Source organism: Chiroxiphia lanceolata, chromosome 14 (assembly GCF_009829145.1).
Source record: "Chiroxiphia lanceolata isolate bChiLan1 chromosome 14, bChiLan1.pri, whole genome shotgun sequence".
Classification (NCBI taxonomy): domain Eukaryota; kingdom Metazoa; phylum Chordata; class Aves; order Passeriformes; family Pipridae; genus Chiroxiphia; species Chiroxiphia lanceolata.
In genome coordinates this window covers 9,030,882-9,057,333 of record NC_045650.1, presented here as the reverse complement: position 1 = coordinate 9,057,333, position 26,452 = coordinate 9,030,882, and the positions used below count along the sequence as shown (strand labels likewise).

At 39.7% G+C, this 26,452-nt stretch overlaps 2 protein-coding genes across 2 annotated transcripts; both read left to right on the top strand.

Moving 5' to 3' along the window:
* Positions 1-1,353: 1,353 nt before the first annotated feature.
* Positions 1,354-9,006, top strand: BRS3 (bombesin receptor subtype 3). Its single transcript, XM_032702391.1, has 3 exons — positions 1,354-1,979; positions 4,554-4,905; positions 5,493-9,006. Exons 1-3 carry the CDS (start codon positions 1,549-1,551, stop codon positions 5,898-5,900), a joined length of 1,191 nt encoding a protein of 396 aa, XP_032558282.1. The 5' UTR covers positions 1,354-1,548; the 3' UTR covers positions 5,901-9,006.
* A 3,138-nt stretch (positions 9,007-12,144) lies between these two features.
* HTATSF1 (HIV-1 Tat specific factor 1) lies at positions 12,145-26,384 on the top strand. Its single transcript, XM_032702097.1, has 9 exons — positions 12,145-12,435; positions 15,989-16,193; positions 16,510-16,557; positions 17,390-17,544; positions 18,556-18,719; positions 20,292-20,391; positions 20,905-20,994; positions 21,481-21,618; positions 22,007-26,384. The coding sequence occupies exons 1-9, from the start codon at positions 12,265-12,267 to the stop codon at positions 22,289-22,291; spliced, it is 1,356 nt and encodes a 451-aa protein (XP_032557988.1). The 5' UTR covers positions 12,145-12,264; the 3' UTR covers positions 22,292-26,384.
* The last annotated feature ends 68 nt before the right edge of the window (positions 26,385-26,452 follow it).

Sequence of the window (26,452 nt, the reverse complement as noted above, 5' to 3'; positions counted from 1 at the left end):
AACCTACATACTGTGCCTGCATGAAAGGACATATTATGGTTGATCGTGACAAGAGCTTCTCTTCTAAAAGCACTTTCAAAAAATGTAATCGGAATTTTTAACCCATACATCCTCTTTGCATCAGTGAGTCCTTCTCCCACCACTCCACAGCACAGGTCCTACATTTGATCTAACATCTACCACCTGGTCTATCACCACCTCATACCTATGGCATGGCTGTGTTTGAAAGGATTGGGACTGGGAGAGGAAAAATTAAGACTTCTCACGCATAGTACTTAGAGAAGGTTTTTTGAGTAAATGAAACAAACTTGATTTTGTGTGTCTGTGTGTGTGCAGCTACAGATAAAGGGACTCTGCTGCGAGATTGCTTTCATGATTTGAGCAGGGTACCTTGTCCATTAGAACATCACAGCTCAAGAACAATCTGAAGGAAAAAAGACTCTAGCTACTGATTTTCATTTTCAAGGCATAAAGATCATTGATAGCTTTTCCACTTCCACTACTTAGAAATTAGAGCATGGCTTTCTTAATTTCAGGAGGTTTAACTCAGTGCACCACACTCCTTGTACCTTAGTTTAGAGTAAAGTTAATCAGGAGTTCATTACAATGTACAGCTTAAGATTTGACTGTTGACTATCTAAATATAAGAAAACTCATATTACAAATATGTTTGATTGAGAAAGCATCAGGAAATGCTATTTTTCTCCCAGAAGATTTGAATAATCGGTTTTACCATCCAAAGCCAATACATACATGGATTATTGCAAGATACAAGTCAATGTCCAGCACCTATCTATAAATCTGTTCAAACTTTAGCATAAGGTTTTGTTTTGATGGCAATGGGACTGCTCTAATGGAAAAACCTAAGCTTTAATATACATGTTAACAGTATTATGGCCCTAAATTTTGATTTTATATTGCCTTTTGGAAGGTCACTGCATTGCTGTGATAGAAAGACTAATCAGAACATAGGCAGTCTCTACAGCTTTTTCAGCAAATACTATATATGTTCTATTTTATCCATCATTAATGCATACTGAAGAGTTTTGTGTTAAGTTAGTATATTCTTTGCTTACCTGTACTACTGAGAAAAGTATTTCAGGTTTCCATTTCAGGTTTTTCCTTTTTAGAATATTTTCAACAACATTAGGAAACATTTGCTAAGTAATAAACAAACCCTAATATCACAGTAGTCATCATATGATATTTACTTGCCAGATGTCTCCAAGAAAAAAGCACCTCATTTCAGCTAATGTCTTTAAAGAAATTCTGTTCCTCTTTTCCTCCTCCCTCTCTGCTCCAATAGCTGAAAAGCCAATAAAAAAATTCTCCACCTCCTCCACAGTTCAGAACAAGATCTATGTGCATTTCTCCTAGGCATGTTTTGAGATCCAGAAGGGGATGAAAGTAGTTAATGTGCAACGGGAATCCTGATTTCAGATGCAAACCTTCACCTTTCCATTGACCTTGCTAATATGCTGCAAGCTAAATATTTAACAATTTTTTGATCAACCTAAGTCCAGCTGGGGAGAAGAAACAGTTAAAGAAATGTCTCAAGCATACTTGCATTCAGCTAATCAGACTTTGTGTGCATCTATGGATGGTACAGCACTGAAATCAATCACTGACAATGAAACAACAAATGAAAAATGGACTGAAGACTCCTTTCCAGGATTAGAAATACTGTGCACAATTTACATCACATATGCTGTGATCATTTCAGTGGGTCTCCTTGGAAATGCTATACTCATCAAAGTGTTTTTCAAGATTAAATCAATGCAGACCGTTCCCAACATCTTCATCACCAGCCTGGCATTTGGAGACCTGCTGCTCCTCTTAACCTGTGTGCCTATAGATGCAACACGTTACGTTGTGGATACCTGGCTCTTCGGAAGGATTGGGTGCAAGCTGCTGTCTTTTATCCAGTTAACCTCAGTTGGAGTGTCAGTGTTCACCCTGACTGTTCTCAGTGCTGACAGGTGGGTCTGTGCAACTGATTTGCCAGGAGATGCTGCAGGTCTGAAGTTAGAAATGGATAAAAGAGCAGAAGTTATTGTTTGGCACAGTATTAAATAGCACATTGTAATAGACTAAAAACAAACCCAAAACTGACCAGTCTCCCACGTAATTTAAAAATGTGCATTAGTAAAACTGGAGCAGTGCTTTTTATTGGAGTGAAGTGAGAAAGACTCTTTAAGTCTTTTGACCTTTTATTAGTTTGAAGTACAGTACAGGGGGTTTTCTCAATTGCACAGAAAAGGGAAAGTGCTTAAGTTGGGGAAAGGACAGTATATTAGTGCTATCTAGTGGTGCACTAAAGTAGTTAGGGAAGATGAAAAACAAAACTCTGAAAATGAGTGGAAATCCTTTGTCCTATGCATTCAAGAGATCCTAGAACATGAAAGATTGACATGAGGTAAAAATACAAAAGAGAACACAGAACAGACTGGGGACAAAGGAATGAATCCAATAATTTGATGGCTACTGTAATTTTCAGTTTCATAAGTGCATATATATATTTTTTATATATGTTTTCTCTCGTAGTTCTTATGTCATTTACAGAAATATTTTAGCCCAGAGGTCCTGAAACTAAACTCAGGTTACAATGACAGCACTGCTAGTAGGGACCACTGCTTTGACTGCTGTCAGGAGTTGCTGAACAATCAGTTTTCCAAGTACTTCTTTCCTGAATGAAAAAAGCTAAGATGAAATTTCATTTCAATCAGCAGGAGCATGTCAAGGAGTAGAAAAACAAAAAATAAAATTTAATAGTAAGAGAGAAAAAGATTTTCATCTAGTATGCCAGCAATTGTGAATTGTATGTAATAGCAAGTGATTCATGTGTCCAGAATTTAAGCAGTGGTGCTGCTACTGTACTCCAAAAATAATCATCCAACACAGGAATGGCCACAGTGGGGCAGATCAAGGGTCTATGTAGGACAATACCAGCATCCAGCAGTAGTAGTACAAAGAGAAGAAAAGACACATAGGAGGAATAAAAACCTCTATCCAACACTATACTTAAACCCTAAGCCTTCAGATGACCCTCTAAGCAGATGTGGTTTCTGTCTATTTAATAACCTCAATTGGTTCTAGGTCCTTGTCCAGCCTCTTCTTGAACTTGTTCAGCAATGACTTTCAGTGCCTGTTGAATAAACAAGGTGCCTTCATTTGATGGCACTGTCTCTTGTGCCAGAAGAGAGAGAGATTCCCTATCCATCTCTCCCAGCTATTCATGTTATTTTCCATCCTTAGGATGTTGTGTTTCTTTTAGTTATTTTTCTAATAATACCTAATATTTTGGGGTTATGTTGGGGGTTTTTTTTAAGGGTTTGGTGTGGTTTTTTAACTACTGCTTAATATTAGGCGAATGTTTTCACTGAAGTATCTATCATAGCTCCAAGGTCTTGGTCCTGTATGACGTCAGTTCAGAACCCACCATGGAGCAGATAACCTTTAAAGGTCCCTTCCAAACCCACCTGTTCTCTGATTCTACAGTTTAGACACTTGCTTCTGTATTTAATGCTTCATGGTAGCTGTTACATAAATACTCCATGCCACATTTTCACAGGGTAACTACATGGTAAACTTACTGAGAAGGCTCATATCAATCACGTGCTCAGTGCCAGACTCTCATGTTCCCGTATGCTAGAAGAGCTCTAAGTCAATAAAAATGGTATTTGTTTGATAAATAGCAATCCAGCTTCCAGTCTTCTATTTGAATTTGCCTAGCAGAGAAAAAGACCACATCCTCAGCTTCTGCAAAATGGTACAACTAAGCTGTCTTATCCTCTGGGTCATTTTCCACTGCCTTTCCTTTCATGCCAGTCTTGTGCCCTGCTGGAGGCATCACTTCTTTCTGCCTTATGGAGAATCCCTGATCCTTGAGGAACTGGATATACTGTTGCCTGTGCTTCACCCACCTTTATGGGAGTTGGTCCTGTTTCTATGTCCCATTTCCACACATATTGTCACATATCTGTAGATTTACCCAGATTTTTCTCGTCTGCCTGACTCGGTCCACATGCTGCAGAGTCACAGCATGAATCAACAGCAGTGTCCGCTCCTGCTTCATAAATATGAATGAATCCTGGAGCGTTACTTTGAGTCAGATCACTGCACTCCACTGAGATCTTAGGAAGATGGAAGAAAGGAGGGCTGCACATGCTTGGGTTCATGATTTATAAAATAGCTAACCTGTTTCACACCTTTACCAGTTTTGCATACTAATTCCATCATTTACCTTTCTAGGCAGTGCCACAAATTAGGAGAGATGATTGCCCTTACTGATCACAATCCAAACTGTAGAAGTCACCTTTATTTAGGAAGGCTTTAATGGCAAGTCCTGCCAGACAATCCATTAAGATACGTTTAAAATTAGTTTTTACATTTCCATCTTAATACCAAAGAGCTAGTATCTGTTTTCTTTTCTAAGACAATTCCACCACCTTTACTTTAGCAGGAATAGCAATGGCTTTAGCCTTAAGAAGTTTGCACTGTCAGTGACTGCATTATTTCTGTATTTCTCCTCACAATGATGTTGGTGGTTTTAGGTACAGAGCCATCGTGAAGCCCTTGGAACTGCAGACTTCAGATGCGCTCCTGAAGACCTGCTGCAAAGCTGGATGTGTTTGGATCGTCTCCATGATATTTGCTATCCCAGAGGCTGTTTTTTCAGATTTGTATTCTTTCAGCAATCCTGAGAAAAATGTAACTTTTGAGGCGTGTGCCCCCTATCCTGTATCTGAGAAGATTTTGCAGGAAGCTCATTCCCTGGCTTGCTTCTTAGTGTTCTACATTGTGCCCTTGGCTGTCATTTCTGTCTACTATTTTCTCATAGCCAGAACTTTATATAAAAGTACATCCAACATGCCAGCAGAAGAACATGGTCATGCCCGTAAGCAGGTAAGCTACGATCAAGCTCTAAAGTGTCCAATTTCCCAAAGTCTATTGTGATGATTAACTCTGAATTCTTGAGTATAAAACTTTACCTGATAGTGGAGTAAAAAACTCCACAAACTCAGCCCACACTGGCAACCCAAACTCAGCTGTGCTCTCACACACGTGCTCATGACTCACCACTTGTGAGTGTCCATGCTTTCCTAAAGAGGGATGAGTCTGTTGTGCTTTATCACGACCCTATAAACTCAGGAGTTAAACCATTGATTTGTAAACACTGGGACCTCATCCATGTGAGCTGACACATTAACTATGGTACATTTAAGACCTAGTCTAGATGAGAATGCCATGTGATTTATAATGGAAAGGGAATGCGCTCTGCACTGCAAACACTTTGTTAAGAAAATTATGAAATAGATTTATTTCCCTGTTTATTTCTTCTGGTTTGGTGTTTTGTTTGTTTTCTTTTTTCATTTTGGTTTATTTGGTTACTAATGCAGTTAGACTTTTACACTCCTTTGCCAATCAGCACCAACAACACAAACATGTCACTGATTGCTACTAATACCAGATACGCATTATTTTTTTTGCAGATCGAATCCCGCAAGAGAGTTGCAAAAACAGTGCTGGTGCTTGTTGCTTTGTTTGCCTTTTGCTGGCTGCCTAACCACATCCTCTACCTGTACCGCTCCTTCACATACCACGCTTCCGTAGATGCTTCCACCTTCCACCTGATAGCGACGATTTTCTCCCGCGCCTTGGCCTTCAGCAATTCCTGCGTCAACCCCTTTGCCCTTTACTGGCTGAGTAAAAGTTTCCGGCAACATTTCAAAAAGCAAGTCTTGTGCTGCAGGGCAGCGTTTCGTAGAAAGCCTCCCAGTGCCACCCAGAGCAATTCTCCTACCAGAGCCCTGTCAGTCACGGGCAGCACCCACGGCTCGGAAATCAGTGTCACGCTGCTGACAGATTACAGCATCACCAAAGAGGAGGAGAGCGTTTAGTTCACGGGGGATGAAGGACAGAAAATGAGCCTTTGCAGTCAAGTCATTGCCACTGGGATCCTGGAAAGAGGTGGCTTGCCCTGTCTGTGAAAGTGTTTTCATCAGGAGTTCCTCATTTTAAAAAATATACAATGAAGAAATCAAACCAAGTGGGAAAAGAAGCTGCAACAGCTGAACTTTCCAGCATAAGCTCAAAGGGATGGCTTATGTACCCAAGCACGAACACAGATCCCTAGATGGAATTCCTGGACTGGGCAAGAGAGGAGTTAGCAGAGTCAGTACAGGAATTGGCTGTGAGGATGGTTTTTTTCTTGGTGACTTGCTCTTTGACTTGTGACTGAGAGTTCCCTCTAAGTACTCGCATCTACAGCAAGCAAGGAAAACCACGTGGTCATAACACAATGAACCAAGCAGAATTCTGATTTATTTATTTTCTTGTCCTGAATGTTAAATATCGGTAAACACCTCAGAAAGAATGTTAAAATGAAAGAAGGCTAAGGTTTGTAGCACTGTGAAGTAAAAAAAGTAAAGCATTACGGGCCAGATCCACAGTAGCCCTTGCTCTGTTAGTGACTTTGAAACTCTGGCTAAGAGCTGACTGCTGTGTAGTGAGATGACTGTTCCTGAGGAAATCAAGGGAACCAGCAGGTGATCAACTCTCTGAGAAAACTATAATAATCTTTAACAACACTTGTAAAATTCTTTGTGACCTATGGGTAAAACATCTCAATAGTGCAGAGTTCTTAATGGTTTAACATCAAGAATTATCGATTTAACATAAAGAAATCAACATTATCGATTTATCATCAAGAAATTGGGGTGAATCTGTATCAGAGTTCTAGCTGGGATGCACAGTGAATGCTCAAATGTGCCCTCCTGCCTTACTTTACTCTGTCTCCCAGAGTGGTCTTGAGTGCACAATCTGGATTTCTCTCAAATGAAACTGTGTGTCCAGTCCATGGAACCAGACTAGAACAAGTTTGAAGTAGAAACTGTACAGTGTGGAGGGCCAGACCAACCTTTTACCTGCACTGATCCACTCCTGCTGTAGTGTACGTGGTTGTATCTAAGTGGTCTGCATATGTTCAAGCATGCTGGGAGAGCTGGATTTTTCTATTTTACTAATTTTCTATTCTTCAAGTTGTATCCCTTTTTAATATTAGGATAGACTATCTTACTGAGATAGGCCTTCTAATCTCAAATCCACTGATTTTATGGCTCGGCTTGCAGAGACAAGTCAGGACAGCCTGCCCAAGCTCAGCACTGCTGGCAGGCACTGCCTTTCCATAAGGAAATACAGGAGGCAAGTCTTCCTATCCCATGTTACACAAAAGTTGAATGACACGTATTTTTATGAGTTTTGTGTTCCCTGAACCAAAATTTTGTTCTGTGGATAGAAAACACAACAGATTTTCCACTGCTTAAATTAAGGGGCTTCTATTTCAAAATAATTTGGGCATTGAAGTATAGAACAGAAGCTGCAACATATGAATTAATAGAATTCTGTCAGCCATAGACGCTTCCATTTTAACTAACCCTTGAAGGTATAAGCTCCCTCCAGATGCACAGAGCCCCTAACAACACATGGCTGGAAATTCATCCACCCGTGCACCATTATCTGAGTTCATTATAAGATAAGAAAATCTATTTACAGTCTCTCTCTGTTGACTGCCCTAATCATAAAAATAAAACCAAACTATAAATCCCAGAGGCATTGGAATACAACCTCTGTAGTCATTGTAAACCAGTTAATGACAGACCAGTTTAGTCCCATCAGGCCTGGCCTTTTTTTACTACATTCCTCATGTTGCAAGCTGAAAGACTACAGGAACTAATTTTCAAATGCATTCTTCCTTTTATTGTACCAATTGTACAGCAGGATAGGAGTACCGAAATACATGGAAATATAATAGCATAGAAATACAATTTATGTCAAAGCAGATTCCAGAGACCTTATTTTACTCTCTTTGTCTTAATGTAACACATTCCTGGTAGTGAGCTAGGTACAAATATAACAAACATATTGCACTGATATTTTCTCCTTCTCTTTTTTCTTCATGGAGCTGGAGGGTGAGACTGAAATAAGTAGATAAGCCCACACACTTATGAACCTACATTTATCTTCCTGGATTTACTACAGGGAATTCTAAACAAAAGAAAAATCAACAAACATTACGGTTTTACAGTTCCGTACATCATTCTTTATTCTAGCTTAGTAAAGCCTTTGGGAAACAAATCTGCTACATTTTTCTGGACTTCACAATTTGTCTCTGTTGGAGACCAAATTTCCCACTGCAAAATCCTTGGCTACATCTCAGAGCAGCCCTTAAAAACCACGGTTTCCTAATTCACCATTTTTCTTGCCTTGCATGCAGCTACTTTTAGCTTGTGTAACTACTCCTCTAGCTGGGTGGTCTATCTATTGCTAGTATATCTTGTTACAAAACTGATGGTTTTGCTATATCCTGCACAAGTTTTTGTTAAAGACTGGCAACATTTCAAGCCATAATTTAATTATTCTGTGTACTTTATGCTTTGATAATTCTGTACTTTCAAATCTTCATGACATGTTGTATTGGAGTAATACATTGGTCAACATATATTTTTATCTAAACAATCTGATATTATTCATTTCATCTACTCCCCACAATATAATTATCCCTAAAATGTCTCCACATCACCATAACTGGATTTAGGGGAAAAGGGTTGTTTTCTTTGCAATCTTTTCTCAGTGTTCCAAAGCCAGGTTCTTTCACCCCTAAGTAATACAAGTGTAATTCTATAAGAGTATGTGCAAATAACTTCTGTTTACAGTAATACTGAGAGTTATTTAGTGAAGAATTAGGATGAATAATTAGGGGTTCACTATTTATGTCCACAGTATAAGAATGGGCAGAAAAATGGCACAAAATACTGAAAAGTAAGACTTCCTCAAAGGTCTTGTTCATGCAGAGTCTTACTGAGAAAATAAATACGATTTCTAGGACATAGGGTTTTTTATAGTTTGTTTTGTGAATGAGATATACACATTTCATATTCACATTAGCAACAATTTTAAAATCAGTACTCTGTGCTGTCACAAGATGCCAGTGTAGTTAAAAAAACCCCCAAAATCCACAAAAATTAACACACCCATGTCAAAGCAGTGCCACAGTGTAACTGACTGCATCTCCAGCAAATGGCACGGGGCATTAAAGTCAGTTACACAATTATAGCCATTTTAAAGCTCCCACTTCTCTTCTCATAGAAACTGCTTTGTTTTGTTTTATTTTACAAGGGCTGCCTGCTGACACTTGTGTGTTTATGCTAAGTATATTACAATTAAAGAATAAGCCAAAGTTACACACAGTCACAGTACTTACACATTTCGATCAGTGGTACTTAAAAAAATATAATACAGGCTCTAATCAGTGTTTAGTTATAGGCTCTGCCACAGGCAGGCCCCTCAGTGCAAGGTGAACTGTGAGGTGGAATTTCTGTGCATAGGACAGGATATTGAATTTTTAGCACATCTGTACTGGTCCCTAATTTTTCACACTGAGAATTTTTCACACTTTTAGTCACTCTCACTAGTCTGTGTAACAGCTACAGGTTCCAGCCCCGTGGAAAGCCCAAAGAGAAGTAACCTCTCTGTATTTAACCACTAATTACTGTCTCCTTAATTTAACATAACAAAGCAGCTCAAGGAAAGAGTGTTTACCTAATTAAGTATTGGCTACTGATTTGCTGCTTCCCCTCTAACAGACAGGAGAACACCACTTCAGGAAAACCAAGGTATCCCTACTTTTAGTGGATGGGATCCCTAGACCAACAATCAGCTCTGATGAGCCAAGATTGCCTTGTATAACACAGCAGAGTCAGACACAGAGACACAGATACAGAATCATGCTAATGCCTCCTTTTAATATTTACTTTGAGACATTTTCTTAGGATTTAAAACACCATTTCTTGACAGCTTAGACTGATCCAAGCTGTAGGACGCTCGAGCCCATCCCCAGAACACGCAGCTTGGAGCAGCAGTGCTTGTGCAGCCATGAGTTGTATCACTTCGAGGATGTGATTGAGAGGAAAGCTGTCTCGACTCCCAAAAGTGATGCGTTTCCAGCCGAATCAGCTCCCTGGGCTGGCCCTCTGTGCTGTCTTTACCAAGGAGGAAGGGAACAGATGGTGGTGGCACCACACGAGGCAGTGCCGCAGCAGCTGCCGTCACACATGCTCTGGTCTGCGGGAAGTGTGAGGACTCGAGGCAGTGTGTCCTCGTAGCCTCGTTAAAGTGTGCAGATCAGATTTACCTCACACTAACCCTCCTGCACACAAGCACGCCCTCATTCCCATCGGATCGAGATTAAATCTGGATCTACCACTCCCCACAAAAGTGCCTCTCTGTAAGCAGATCTGAACACCAGGGAAAGCTGTGCTGCCTGGGTGCAGACCTCGCTGCAATCACTCGGGTTATAAACATAAAAACCCCTGCCAAAATGAAACAAGCAGGTTAAGACTTAAATTGTGTCACTCTTACAGTGTCTGAGGCTATGATTATCTTATTTCCAAACATATATCCAATTCCAAATTTTATAAGTAAGCACAGTTTATGTCCAGCCTCTCACACTCCTCTCCACAATCCAATAACTGTTTGAAAGTGAAGACAAATGTCCTTTAAGCTGTCAGTTTATAAGTGATCCCAAAGCAATCTTTGGACAACTACCGTAATAGCCCTGCCAAGAGAGAAAATTCTTGAAGCATCAAAGATGTCATTAACTAGGCTGGATGTTCTTTGTGCTACAGCCAAAGGTTACTAGAACTCTATATTTATATCTTCAGCAATTTCATCTGACAGCCTGTTGCCCAGGCAGGGAGTTGATGTTGGTCTTTCCCTACAGTGCTTCATGATCTCGTGTCTTTGATTTTATTATCATTCCAGTCTGTATGACAGTAAAGATATATTTGTTCCTGGAATACTGATTTCCAGAAAACGTCTGAATATCATTTTTATTTCTGAGTGGAAAGATTACTTTGCCCCTGGCAACTGGCCACTGCCAGCTTTGATGGGGCTGTTCAGCTCAATTTTCATTTAAAACAGGTGGCTATTTTAATACCTAGGGTTTATAGCTCTAGGTTAAATTTTGCAAAACAACCTAATCAGTGTGCTTCTTCATCCTCTAAATAAAACACTTTTAAATAAAGCCATTAAATTTGTTTTTGATGTAGCCGCCTGGGCTACACTGTGAAAACCACTAGATGGCACTGAATGAAGGTCTTTTAAAAACTGATTCGCGTGAGAAAATTGTATTTAAAATATTTAAGTATTCACAGGCAGAGTACTAATTGCAGACTTCATTAATGCAAACTAATTCCGTATTTTGAAGCCAAGCCTCATCCCGCTGTCCCAGCGTACCAACCCTTTCCAAGGGAGCACAACAGCCATGGCTGGACAACCCTTAGCCAAGGGAGGAGCAAGAAACAGTGTGATTTCTTGACATTTCGCATGCCATTTTTGTTTCATTTATCTTTTTTGTTTTGCCTTTGTCTCTAGTAGGACACGAGGACCTGTCACTGCCAGACGATGCCCAGCACCACTGACAGCAGCAGCTTCACTGCCCAGCGTTGCCCAGGGCACAACGGCGAATGGTATCGCAGCAAGGGAGTACTTTTATTCGTGTCCCAAACTTTTATTTATCACGTGAGCAAAGCTGTAGCAGCGCCCACGCAAAGCCCATCAAGGCACAGCTTCTCGCCCACAGCTGTCTGGCGCATCAGAGGCAGCCGCCCTCACGCCGAGGCCCTGCCTGCGGTGAAATAGCGCTGCAGCCGGAGGCAAAGAGAAAGAGAAATGGAAGGCGGCGATGCGGGAGCCTCGCCACCCCCAGCCACCCTCACCCTCAGGGCCCGTCACGGCCGCGCTCCGGGCCCGCCCACAGGCGGGAAAACACACCCCGCCCACTGCGCGCGCCCGCCCCTTGACAGGCTCCACCCCCGTTTCTCATTGGCTCCGCCGTTCCCCGCGTGACCCGCCAGCGCGTCGCTCATTGGCTGCGGCGCGGGGCAGGAGGCGGGGCGGGCGAAACCACCCCGGTGGTGGCGGCGGGCGGGGCAGGGGCGTTTCCGGTGGTGTGCGCGCGGCGGGGCCCGGCACGGTCGCGGCGGCCGCGTGAGGCGGGGGAAGGGGGTCCGCGCGCGCTCCCGCCGCTCCCGCGCGCTCCCGCCGCTCCCGCGCGCTCCCGCCGCCCAGAGGGGCGGGGCCGGCGGGCGCGCGCCTCAGGCCGCGGAACGAGCGCAGGTTGTCCAGGCCCGGCACGGGTTGTCCAGGCCCGGCGCAGGTTGTCCAGGCCTGGCGCGGGTGCCGACTCCCGCCGAACGGGGCAGGATGAGCGGCGAGGACGGGAACGAAGAGTTCTACCGGCAGCTGCAGCTGCAGCAGCAGTACGAGGCCGAGCCCGGCGAGGGCGAGGGCGAATCCGACCCCTTCACGTACGTGGACCCGGCGGACGGGGCCGCCTACGAGTGGGACCGGGAGAAGAAGGCCTGGTTCCCCAAGGTGGGTGCGGGGGTCCCCGGAAGGGTGAGGAGGAGGAGCAGTCGGGGCTGGGTCCCCTCGGCACGGAGGTGTCCGCGTTTGGCCCCATTGGTGTGTGCTGAGGGTTCGGTGGCACCGAAACCCCCCTTCACAGGCAGAACCGTCTCCGCCTGTGAGCGGCTGCGATTTTGTTGTCAAGAGCTGTGTCTCAGCTGTGTCTCAGCTGTGTCTCAGCTTCTCGCCTTGGCTGTGGATCTGCGGAGTTGCTCGAGCCTGGCATGAAGTCACAGTTATATTTGTAGGTCTTGGTCCGTGCTGCCTTTAGATCTCTTTGTCACAGTAGCTGTGGTGATCTTTTTGTGGGCAGTGAAGCAGCTGTTAAGATGTCTAAATGAAAATATATCCTTTCTAGATGAAAGTATATCCCTCTTTCCTTATTACCTGAAAATAGTGCCTTGTACAGGTGTGTTCTTCCATATCCTTCAGTCACAGAAGTGCACTTGAAAATTAAGTGTATTTGTCTTACTTAGTGGCATTCCACAGCATGGAAACACATCACAGTTTTTCATCTTGGTTATTTTTTTATTAAATATTTTCAGGATAAAAAATGATTTTGCTATAACAGTGTGTTTCTTCAAAGGGAGAAGGGACATAGGTTTAATTAGTTGAGCAAATCTGCTGATCTGCAAGTGAAATAGTGGTTTCGTTACCCTATAACAATGAATGAGGGCAATTAATTTAGTATTAAGACCTTTTATGGGGCCTGCTTGATAGATGTAATGTGCCAGTTCTAGTTTGTGACTGTGAATTCATTGCAATTCAGAGAATCTGAGTGAGAATGAAGCCTGTAGTGCCAAGTTTGAATGTGTGTAAACCTAGGAAGGTGTCTGGAGCAGATGGCTTATGGAGGGGTGAAAGCATTGAGAAATCCAGGCTCACAAAGTGGAACACTGAGTATCCCTGGCTCCCTGGGGAGTGCTATATCCAGTAAGCACAGTAACTTGTAAAAAGGTTCTTCCTTTTTTTTCACCTATTTCTTCCCCTCTTTCTCACCTGTTTTTTTAAATTTTTCTCCTCTCAGTATCATTTGACTTTCCCAAGTGCCTTTCTTATCTCTTCTGTCTTGGAGAGGAGATAACATTAAGGGTTGGACAGGTGAAATAAGAGCAGCGAAGTTCACTAGTAAATATGATGTGTAGGAGAAGTTGGTGACCTACCAGTGACCCACAGAGCTTCACAAAGATTCTTTACTGAGCTAGACACCAGTGTCTCAGGTTACTTCTTCTGCCTGATGATTATTCAACAGAATGTTTTATCAAAAGAAATTGGAGGGACCACCGGAGCCAGAAGTTGGAGTACTTTCTCCATGAGCAGTAATAAAATTCTTAATCTCTGTTTCATCTTGACAAAAGATGAAAATATGACTGGTGTAACCATCATCTACAGACTGGGACTGCACTGCTGCTCTGCTTTGGAGTAGTGGCTGCTGAGCTTCCACTAAAGCATATTTCAAAGCCGTGCAAAAAGTGAATGATGTTAACTGTCAACATTCCCCAGAAAAACTTGGAGACAGTCAAATATTTAATAGAAGCAATTGTAACGTCGTTTATTATTTAATTGCTTTTCTTTCAATGGTACTGTATTGATGAATACCAAGTTCTATAGTCCTTCATGGACATATCACAAAATAGCACGAGGAATTCATCTGCTCCCTCCATCACTTGCTCTGAAAATACAGATGTTGGCTGTCATCTGCAGGCACAGGGTATCTGTTCTTCATTTGGTTAATCTATTCCTTTCCATTTCAGTGGGACCAGCAGTTAGTTACATGCTCACATGTCCTGTAGTATTGTATTTCTTTTCCTATAAGCTTGATCACCCCAACTGTATAATTGTGAGGGTGTGCAGATAGAACTGATCTCTCTGTGATGTTTTCCACCAGAACTGGATTGAAGCCCCAAGTAACAAATTCTGTGAATTGGTGTTTGTCATGCAGGCAGAGTATAACATAATTTCCAATAAAAGTCTTTATATTTGTATAAAGTCCTTTGTGCTTGCAAAAAACACATTTTAAAATGAGGTAGTTGTAGAGGTTATATGGTAGGATGATACTATGCAAAAAACATCTTTGTTATTGACTGGTAAAATTTGACAGTCCATGGTAGGTAATTTGCTAAGAATAAATAGAGCTTTACACAAGAACACAGTTCCCCCTGAAGCTGAAAAATAATCCTGCTGCAGGAAGGTGGTTGTTGCAGGTTTAATCACTAATTTATCAGTAAGTTCTCTGATGAAAATTAACAGTCCTGTTTGCCAGAAAGTACAAAAGCTTCGTAATTCTCTGGATCTCATCAACTGTGACACTGAGCATTGCTAAGGTTGCTTGTGTCAAATATGATGAACCTGGTTAGAGCACAGTGTCTTCTTCACTAAATGTGGTTGTACTTTTTGTTTCTCTTGAGGTGACATTGTGTTGGGTCTGTAAGAGCAGCCACTTCCATTCCTTATCGAGGTGTGCTGCAAGTCTTGTTTAGCCTGGGAGCTATTTCGTGCTAAACTTTGAAGTTATATGGGGCTCCATGGCATCCTGCATTATTCCTGACAAGCCTGTTACTGTCAGTTCTGCATTTTTGATTTGTTATAATAGAAGTCTAGAGTGAAGCTTTGAACCATTAGAAGATGGGAGATTGCATTATCATCATTGACACAGTAGTTTAATGACATGAAGTTTTGTTCTCTATTGAATACAGATGAACCAAGTGCAGCACAAGTCAGAGATAAAATTTTCAGAGGTTAAGGCTCAGCTTTGGGAACAAATCCTTTCAGAGTGTGTAACTTCAGAAAATCCTTCCTAATGCAGGGATGTTGGCAAAAGCAGCTCTGATATATATCTTTGCATGGGATTGCTGGTGGCTACTATTAAAATTGGTACTGGGTGTAATTTGTAGGGATTTTTTTATTTTGACCTCTAAAGCATAGGCATTACCCAATCTTAAATTTTATCCAAGTATAGTCTCTCTCTAGAAAAGGAGGAGCTAATTATCTATTAGTAGGATATGAAGTAAAGCATGTGGCCTTAGAAACAGTGTTTTAAGATACATCTCTGCCTAAGTGCAGTATTTACTGTCTGTCAACACAAATATATGTCCTCTCTGGAAATGATTCCATGAAAAGGCAGATGCCTGCAAATGTCAGTCGTTCATCATCTGTGGATAAGTTGTTGACTTACTGTCAGTGTCACTTTATCTCTTCACCATGGCCAGGAGCATTTGGTTTCTGTCCTTCAGGCAGGTCCAATTTAAGTGGAAAGCAGAAAGCTTGGTTTGAAAAAAGTCAGAACTTGTGAAATGTTTGTGTAAAAACTTCATGTGCTGTATAGAATTAGTGTGTTTGTCCAGTTCAGGTAATGCCTGAGCTGGCTGTTCTTGTTGTGCGTATGGCTTTGCAAAGATGATTTAAAACCAGTTTTAAAATACCGGATTGGAAAATGACCATCACCTAACTAACATGGAAACACAAACCTGAATTTGTAGTTCTTTGAAATGTTTGATTAATTTTCCTATTTTCTTTTCAGATAACAGAAGATTTCCTGGCAACCTATCATGCCAACTATGGCTTCCACGCAGATGAGACAGACACTTCATCTGCCTCTGGCACAGCCACTGAAAGTAAGCAGCCAGTAAGTTCTAAGACAGCAGGAACACAACCATCAGCAAATGAGAAAGGACCAAAACAAACAGATCCAAAACAAAAATCAGAAAAAAGGAAGCTGGAGCCAGGTAAGTGACAAAGTATTTCCCTGTGTTTAGCTGTGATATGTGTAGTAACGAGTGAAAACTGGCAATTGTTCCATGTTGTCTGGTACAGCAAAGATATGGGTTGTGCTGAAAATTTCCAGATAGTTCTAAATTGTATGGTGCTTCATAGATATCCTCCTAAGTCTGTATGCAAGGTGGAAAAAAAGCAAATTAAGGCACGTTCAGAGCTTCCCCTTGAGCAAGCAAAAATTGTTAGAAATCTGATAGAATATAAACATTACTGTATGCTGCCATGTTTAATGTATTGCCATAACTGAATTACAACTCTTGTGTTTAGGATGGTTTCATGTTGAAGAAGACAGAAACACAAATGTTTATGTGACGGGTAAGTGTTTATTTATCTACTTGGAGCTAAAGATGGTAAAAGAGACTCGTAAATGTCTTTAATATTCTCTAGTCAATCTGCCACTTGCAAGCTGCTTAATGTTATGTTCCTGACTGCATAATGTCTTGGTGACCTTTAAATTGCAGATGTGGGAGAGTAGTCGAAGGGACATGCTCTGTGCTTTTGCCTGCTAAATGTGATATTCTGTGAGCTGTGTCAGCCAAGTCACTAATTTGTTTGGGTTTTTTTAAGCAAAACAGTTTCTGCAGGCTCTTAGGGGGTATAATAATGACAAGTTTATAACCAGATATTGCATCAGCTATAAACATCACTTAACCTTTAATTTTTATTTGATTTAATAAATGCATAATTAAATTACTAGGTAAGAAAGAGGAAACAGTAAAAGAAAAAAAGGCTGGGAATAGAATGAGGAAATAATGGGGGAGCTTAAATGAAATTATCTGTGCACTTATTATAGTGTTTCTCGACCTGTTTTGGATTGTGGGGAGCTACCCTTAGATGCATATACAAAAGTACATTTGTATATGTATGTGCTCAGTGGCTCTGAGCAGTCACAGAAGTGCACATACTTGAATTCTCAAAAATCTTCATCCAGGCCAAACTAGCATGGAACATCCACGTCATTTTCTTATACATTTTGGTTTATTTTCTTGTCCTTAATTCAAAGTTCAGACCTTATAAAGTCTGTACATTTTCAGTTACTCTTTTTGTCGAATTTGTAGGTGGAGAAAATAGTTGTCAGTTTATAGGTTGGGGTTTTTTTTTTGTCCATAGACAATACTCAAGCCTTCTGTTTGAATTTATTTTGCAGGTTTACCTCCAGACATTACAAAAGATGAATTTGTACAAGTCATGTCAAAATGCGGTATCATTATGCGAGATCCTCAGACAGAAGAACACAAAATCAAACTGTACAAAGATAAGGAAGGAAATCTTAAAGGAGATGGCCTCTGTTGCTATCTGAAGGTCAGTGATGCACTGAAATGAAGTTTTCCTTCCCACTGAAAGTACTTGTGGCCACTGTTTCAGAATCATATTCAGAAGACTGCTGAAACATCTGAAGTGTAACTTGAAATTTAGGTCTCTCTTTTAAAGGTTTACTCTAGAAATGCCCACTTGTGCACCTCTTATCCAACCCCACCCTCTACCTGAAAGTGGCCATAATAGCTGCTGAACATGTCTCTCTACACGTTCCTCTCTTGGGTGACAGTGATTATGGGGTGAAATGGGGGACTATTTACCTTTTACTTTGGAAATATGCTACTGTGTAACTGAGGATACTGTACACCAAGGACTGTAGTCCTGTATATACAACTTTTAGTTGAGAACTGGTTGATTTCAGAACTCTGTTACATTCTTTATTAAGCTATAAAAATTTAGGCTGCAGTACTGTTTCCTTCATGTGTTTCACTTGTGAATCATTTGGAAGGTTGGTGCTTCCAAGTGCAACCTGCTTTGAATTCTGCAAGAAAAGCACCAGGCAGTGCTAAATCCAATGTCCTGTAGTCTGTGCTGTTTTTGTAATTGGAGTAGTTAGGGCTGTTCAGTGCACAAATATAAAGACAGGCTCCACTCCAAAGGACTTTCAAGAAAATATTAAAAATTACATGAGAGTCTCAACATCTGCTGTTCATGGAAAAGTGATACAAACTTTATAGGAAATCAGTCCCCTGAAGTCTTTTTATTCTTTAAGTTCATCAGCTTGCCTTATGGTTGCAGTTTAGTTTCTGTGACATATTTGAATGAACTGTGTGCAGTTGCTTTTGGGAGCATTGATCAATTATAACAGGAGTGCAGAAATACTGGCTTTTGATCAAGAAAGCATTGCCAGCTGTGTGTCAGGAGATTTGGAAGAGAAGTGGCCTTTTCAGTGACAGGGACCTGATGCTTTGCACAATATACTTAACACCACGTTATTGGGATCATTTGACTGTGCTCTGTGCTTTAAAGCTTGTGCTGTGTTTTATTTTCAAATAGAGAGAATCAGTTCAACTTGCATTGAGGCTTCTGGATGAGGCAGAAATCCGAGGCTATAAATTGCATGTGGAAGTTGCAAAGTTCCAACTGAAGGGGGAGTATGATGCAAGTAAAAAGAAGAAGAAATGTAAAGACTACAAGAAGAAGCTGTCTCAACAGCAGAAGTTTGTATTTTTTATTTCAGTAGAATATTGCTTGAATTCTAAGTGCTATTAGTAAAGTGCTGCTTTCTTTCAAATGCAGTGCTAAGCTATGAAAAAGTTAAAGTCTTATCTGACAGTGAAATACCTTAACTAATGCACATTTAAAGGGGAGGTACTCTTAAATTAAATGTTAATAGAATGAGCTTTTTTGTGATTTAAACATTAAAATAATACATAGGGAGCCATGGTCCTTTTAGGTGTAGAAGAAAATATTACAACTCTAGGGAGATAAGACACTTCTTCTGAGTGTGTGAGTGTGCAAGATATCCTATCATGATATTTGGGCTTGCTGTTATAAGGTCATAACACTGACTGCCCACGTGTATTTTGTACCATAATGCAGTTAAAAAAGGGCAAAAGATGCTTGGCTGCCATAGGAGAAAGTACTAAAATATCTCTGTAGATTCCCCCAGACATCTGTCTCTGGTATAAAATATACTGATTTTTTTAATTGTACCTTGATTCATTGCTTTTGTCACTTAAAAACTGTTTTTCTGCCTTTTGGAACCAAGGAGATGCAGATTAAAGAAGAAAGAAGTTTGAACTTTTGATATTTTAATGAAAGCAACATTCCACTGAACATTGTAAATAGTAATGCAGAAGTGTTTTGCCATAGTTAAAGGGAGCAAAGGCTACTTGATATCTTATCTGTTGAAAACAGAAGTAGCTTGAAATGTGTCTGCCCCAAGGATGCATTGGCAATTCTTGTTGTAAGAAGTCTCCAGTGTGGAGACAGATGATGTATGAAAATAATGAAACTGCACTTGACTGTGTGCCTTTTGAGTTGAAGAGCATAATTTACTGGTAAAACTACTCTCATTGGGAATCCATGTTTTCTTTAGCTAAAGTAGGAGATATAAGAAGGAATTTAAGATTTTCCCCCGATATATGATTTTGAGATTTAAATGTGTGAGTATGTGGGGTTGTTTTGTAATAGGATATGAAGCAGGCATTTCTATGAGAAGTAACATCTGCTGTGAGAAGGCAAAATCTTAGAACAGGTGCCCTGAGTTACATGACTAGTTTGTGGCACTGTGGAACAAAACACATCTTACAGCAATGCCTGTGTAGGAGTCAAAGTCTTCTTGTATGTTTGTTTAAATAAAAGCAGTTAAGTTTTACTAAAGGGAATAGTGGATCTCCTTTTTTACAAAATAAGTTAGGAAAAAATGGCAAAATATCAGCATTTTAATTGTACTTAGCAGCAACTGATTCCTGTATCTGAGCCGAATCTAAGAAGGAATTAAAACTTCAAAATTATTTTCTCTGTGTTTAAAAAAATGCTTTGATTTTTACAATAATTTATATTCCTTCTTTGAGCTTTAAAGTACCTTAAAAGAGCAGTTGCTTTGTAGAAGTGGTAAACCTGGGTAATTATTGTATGTTTTAGACGAATAACTTAACGCTTTGTGTCAAAAATACGTGTTGATGTATTGCAAAAAATGCCAAATTAATAATTTTTTTTCAACAAATACTTGTAGAAACTGAAGAGAGCCGCAACAATATCTTCTTACTGTTGCTTCATTTCATTAGACAGCTGGATTGGAGGCCGGAGAAGAAAGATGGTGCAACTCGAATGCGACATGAACGCATCGTTATTATCAGGAATATGTTTCACCCAAAGGACTTTGAGGTAGGAAAATGCAGTTTGCTACTGTAGATTGTGCTGTTAACAGTTAACATTGTCTGAAGTTTCTGCCATACAAATTCTAGCAAAATTCTAAGCAGATGAGAATCTAAGCAGATTTGGGCAGGGCATTCTCCTGTACCAGACATCTGCTTGAAATTCATTCAGCTCTCTGAAAAACAAGAAAAAGATGTTGGTAAGAATGTACTTTTCAAATCAGCCTTTTTCACTGTCTCTATCCTGACAATATTCCCATTTGGGATGGAAAGAGGAGTAAACAACAGTAACTGTTAGAATGGAGAAACCAGCACAAAATAGCTTTGTTAATAAGTAGTGTTTATAAAATTCAAATAAGAGCTGTCTGCCAACTCTTAGGTGGCTTTGAAAATGCAGCATAGCAGCACTTACTTTCTGAACTTCTAATGGGTTGGCACATGGGTTCCATTAGTGACTGAGCAAAAATAAAGCTGAGAGAAGTGAGTGCTTGTGTTTAATTAAAGCTGTGTGACTGCTTTGCAGGAGGATCCCTTAGTGCTAAATGAGATCAGAGAAGATCTGCGGACGGAGTGTGAAAAGTTTGGACAAGTAAAGAAGGTTCTCATATTTGATGTAGGTATTTTTACATGCTGTGTTGGCAGAACTGATGAAATGTGCAAAGCTGCAAAACGTTTAGGCTGCTTTAAATATGAGTGGAGTGTTTATTTGGTTTTGTATGTTTATTTCATGGAAACTTGACTTAGTCTTTTAGTATTTTAAAACTGCTTTGAAACTTAATGTCTAAGCACCCATCAACTTCAGCGTAAGTGAAGGCAAACTAACTCTTTTGAAGAACTTGAATACAAGTCACAAGTTTGAAAGTGTATAAATACATTTAATTGTATCTAAGCTAGCTGAAACATTTCCTGTTTCCTGTGTTCAAAAACTGTGTCCTGTATGCCAGGTAGAACAAAATATGTAAACTTGGAAACTGATATTTTCAAACACAACTATGTATTATCAGAATGGAGCCATAATCTGATTTTGTAGCACAATGTAAAAGATACTGGAATAAGTACACTGGTTAGAACATGAAATGAAAGGTGTCTCTCCTTACAGCGACACCCTGATGGTGTGGCTTCTGTGTCATTTAAAGAGGCCACAGAAGCTGACCTGTGCAAGCTCACTCTAAATGGAAGGTGGTTTGGTGGCCGTCAGCTCAGTGCTGAAACGTGGGATGGTGTAACAGATTATCAGGTAACCTTTCCTGGTCCTATTTCATCAAATATTTCTTCCAAACCATAAATCTGTTTTAACTCGAGAAGTGTTTGCCATCCCCATCCCCTTCCCCTGCGCACCCCTGCACCATCTTGCTTCTCCTCAAAAACTGCTAGAATGTCCCCCAAAAAATCATTCTGAATTATTCAACTTAGCAAAAAATTAAAGGACCTGTTTTGTGTGTTGGAGATGTCAGTTTGGAGGATTATCCACTGCATGTACAGATTGTTAGTTCACAGTCAGCAGGGCCTTCTGAACTCTTGAGATATTTCTGTAAGATAAGTGTTTGTATAATTTTATCTGTGTAAATACTCATTTAGACGAGGATGACTTCGAAATTATGTGTATTAACATCTCTTTTTAATAGGTGGAGGAGACTGCAAGAGAAAGGGAAGAAAGGCTGAAGGTGTGGGAGACATTTTTAGGGGATCCTGATGCAAAGGAGCAGCAAACTACATCTGGTTCGGATTCCGCATCAAGTAGCGTTAAAGCGCCTGAAGGCAAACAACCTCCAGGAGTTAATGACACACCTAAGGAGGGTGCAAATGATGAAGCTCCTAAGAGGGAGAATAATGGTGAGGGCATTAATGAAGATGGAGCTCCATCCACAGACAGCAGCCTTGCAGGCAGTGATGGTGAAGCTGATACATAGCACCTTTAATGCTTTACGAAAGCATGATTTTTAGGGTGATGTTTGAGTTGATCCCTTTCTTCAGGGTGACTGCAGACAATATTCATATGAATATAGGCATATTAGAATGTCATCAACTGTGTGCTTTGAAGTTTTCATTAAAAGCAGTATTTAATGAGGTTCTAAAAGTTTGTATTAATTGGCTGTTCAGGTAAAGTAACTCAAGTTGCCAAGAATGCAGTAAAACTCATCAGGCTTCTTTTGTTCTAACTATGCTTGTCAGTGTTCCATCATGTGAGTGTGAAACACATTCTAACCCTTAAGTTTATGTAACTGTATGTAACTTAAGTAATGCAAAGCTATTACAAGATTTGTGGATTTTACTGTTAATTTTCCTGTACCCCTTGGAACTCAGTGTCTCATCCTTAAAAATGATTTGTGTCCTGAGTACTTTGGTTCATTTTATGGAACAGATGCTGTGATACATATGGGGTGAATGCATTGGATGTGTTGCTATTCATTAGGTAGCAAATGATACGAGTAGTACCAAGTCACAAACTTAAAAGAAGTGGAAAACAGACAGCATTGCCATAGCCACCCTCAGGCAAACCGAGTGAAGATCGATTATTAAATCACAGCATTCAGTAAATTACTTTTTCCTTCCCCTGTTTAGATCTTTTGTTGATGTTAGGTAGAGGCTGGAATTACGTCAAGGAGACTAGAAATGCATGAGCACACACACATTCTAGGGCATAATGAAATAGATAGATCTTAAAGTCTCATGGTCTGTATGCAGTAGGTATCAAAACAGGCTTTCGATTTTTGTGGTGGCTTTATTAGTTTTTGCTTTTATATTAAAGGTTTTTGTTCCACTTTGTTAGCATGATGAGTGTAAGTTCTCAACATTTTAGTTTAGCCCTGCATGCTCTTCAGAGTGGGGAGGATCTTCCATATTTCATAAGATTTAAAGGCTTTTGGCAGCTCAGACTACAGATTGTTGTGCAGAAGTTAGAAAACATGCTTTCAAATAATGCTCTTAAAAAGCAAATGCTTGCCCTCTTAGAAATATTTCCAAAAGCAAGGATTTAGAAGACATTCTAACTTCAGGTATCTTAATACATGACAGGCTATCAAAAATAACTGAGGGAGCTGTTTTGGGCACAGTCATTCTTAATTTAGAATCCTGTTATTTTGATAAGTAAGGGTAGAAGAATATGGATTTAGGCACTAAATAATTAAAATACTGGTGCTAAATTCATAGCACGTTTTTCATATGGGTGGTAACCAGTACACATTTGTAAGGAGGATCTGTTGAATTGTTTTAATTCATATTGGATTGCAAGAAACTATAGATGCTAATTCCTGTATTTCCATCATGAGGTATTTGGAATACTCTGAAAATTTGTGCTCTGAGATTACCATATATATTTTTTCAAGAAGTCTATATGGTTCTCTTATTTTGTTGGGGTTTTTTTTAATATATAATCAATATGTGTGGGTAGCTATGCCAACCAGGGCATCTAAGTTAACACCTGCCACTGTGGTTATAACTTACATCTTTTCTGTGACAAAAAATACCTGATTTTACAACAGAGATTATATTTGAATTCAGAGGTTAAAAGTCAGGGCTCATTATAAGCTGGCATGACAAATTTCCTTTTTTGACTTGCATTGTAAGGAAGAGCTGTAGCTCTTGCCAGCTAAGAAAAGTCAGTTTGCTCCTATTTCCAAGTGTGAATTGTACGTTTCAGCAAAGCAGGTCTTTGAAGAATTCCGGGGATCTGAAACACTGCCTGCTTAGTAGCTGCACGTGGTGGCATGTTCTGATACATCTCTGGGTTGTGTTGGTTCTGCCTTAGTTATTTTTATTGGTAATAAGCACCACAACAGACCTTTGAGAGCTGGGAGCGTTTGCGTATGAGGAGTGTGATTTAATGTGGTGGGTATTGCTTTCAGTGCTCCTTTTTTCCCTTCCAGCTTCTAGACTCCAGGCTTTAGATCAATTACTCTTGTGTTTTGTTTGCTTCGTTGTTTTTTTTTTTAAAGGAGCCCAGTCATGTAACACTACACAGTTAAATCACCTGTTTTACAGTGGAATTGCAACTGATGTAGGGAAACTTGTGGACAAATGTATAAAACTTGTACAGTTCTATGAAGCCTTATTATGGTATCAGATATGAAAAATAAGGTTAGTGTAGTGTATTATTTGAGAAATAAAGAATCATTTTATGTGCAGTGACCTTCCTCTCTCCGATTGATGTACACATTTGACTGGCTTGCTGCAGAAGTCCAGTTGATGTTAGTCCTTTCACCTTTCTCTCTAGACCTCACACCGAAACAGAGCACCAAGAAAGACTGAGACCAAATGCTTTACTGGCTTTCCTATTAAATAGGGTTCTTAAGGAAATAAAAGCTGTTTTTTCATGCAAATACGTTGTTCTGAAGTGTGGCATTACACTCAAACTGGTATTTTCCTTTTGTCTACCTCTGTTTTCCCCAGTAAAATGTAAAAATATATTTTTATAAACTACTCATTGAGTTATTGCATTTAGTAGTCCAAGGAGAGGTTAATGCAGCTGTAACTTTCTTTTCAGCAGATTTTCATTCAGACTGAGTTCTTTCGACATTTTCCTTTTTTGAAATGATGCAAATTTTTATAAATTAATCTGAACAGAAATAAAAAAATCACAAAAGTTAAAATTACTATTTTGAAGTATGACTGTGACAATCTTGTTGTATAGAGCAGTAATGTTTAATACCAAATTTTAACAAATCTGAAGCTGAACGAGGTGAGTTGCTTTTTAAACTTACATATTTTTCTGACTGAGCAGCATCATACATAAGTTGGTAAGAAGTTAAAACCCCCATGGAATTTTCAATGTATTTGTTCTTTAATTAAAAGTGCTGTTTAATTACTTGCTCACTAGAAGTGACAAAATCAAACTTTTTGTTCGATTTCTAATGTATCGTAAGCTTTTGGTGAGAGGTTCATTGTAAGAGAATCTGTCTCTTTCCCTCTGAATATGATGAAAACAGTAACCAGCAGGAGGCTGAAACAATTTGTGGGTAATCCTTGTTGCTCAGTTTTGAACTGGAGAAATACTTGTTTCTATTAGTTCACACAGTGTGACAAAATGGATGTGAAGCCACTTAAACACAACAGCAGGGACAGAGTATTAACTGATCCTTCAGTATAATTCAGCAATAATTGCTTTTTTAACCATACCATCCAAAATCATTTCTTAGCTTCAAGATACATTGGTAGTTTGCTTTACAGTCAACTGCTCTTTAGTGCTTTGCTGGCAAGGAAGTTTTATGGGGTTACAGGTATTTGCCAGAGATGACGTGGCTTGAGGAGCAAGGCCAAGGTAGACACCTGGAAACAAAAAGCCCCAAAAGAAAAGGGTTTCTTGAAGGCTTTCTCTTTTTCTCGCAGGTTCTGGAATGTTCACATACAGCTGTAAAGAGAGAATTAGTTTCATTTTGCATCAAAATGTTTATCTGTTTCTCCTGCTTTTTTTTTTAATTACTTTTTTTAATTGAATTTCAGTCCCTCGTACAGCTTACATTTTGTATAAGGATTGCAATTCACTTAAAATCATTAGTATGTTAAATGCAGTGCATTTTAGCTAAATGTCCTAGACATTACTCAGTTAAGGTTAACCTATTTACAATTACAAATAATTCATTTAATTCACTTAACTTGAAGGTATTGGATGCTTCATAGAAACCCAAACTTGCCTTTAAATTTTCCAGTAAAATCGATATTCGTACCCTGAATTTTTGAACCTAAACAAAACAAATTGGAGAAAAAAAAAATAAAAAATACTTACCTATAGATGTTAATTGGATTTTAAGTTCTCATTTCTGAATTTGAGGAAACATACTGCAGTATGGGAAATTAATTCTGTGAGTTGTGTACTTGTGTTGATTTGACTTGTGTGTATTTTAGTGCTTATTATACACGGCTTGAAGTCTTACTGTCAGGATACTCTGAGAGTTCTGTAAAATATTTATAGAATTATGAAATCTTTTGCAGCAAATTGGTTTTTTGCTCATTCTGTAATAAGAAAGTATATTGTTAGATTAAACTTTTCAGTAAGTTGACTTGGAATTTTTTCTGACTGGTGATTTTTCTTTCGATAAATTGACCATTTTCATTTATCCTTTAGAAAACCAACA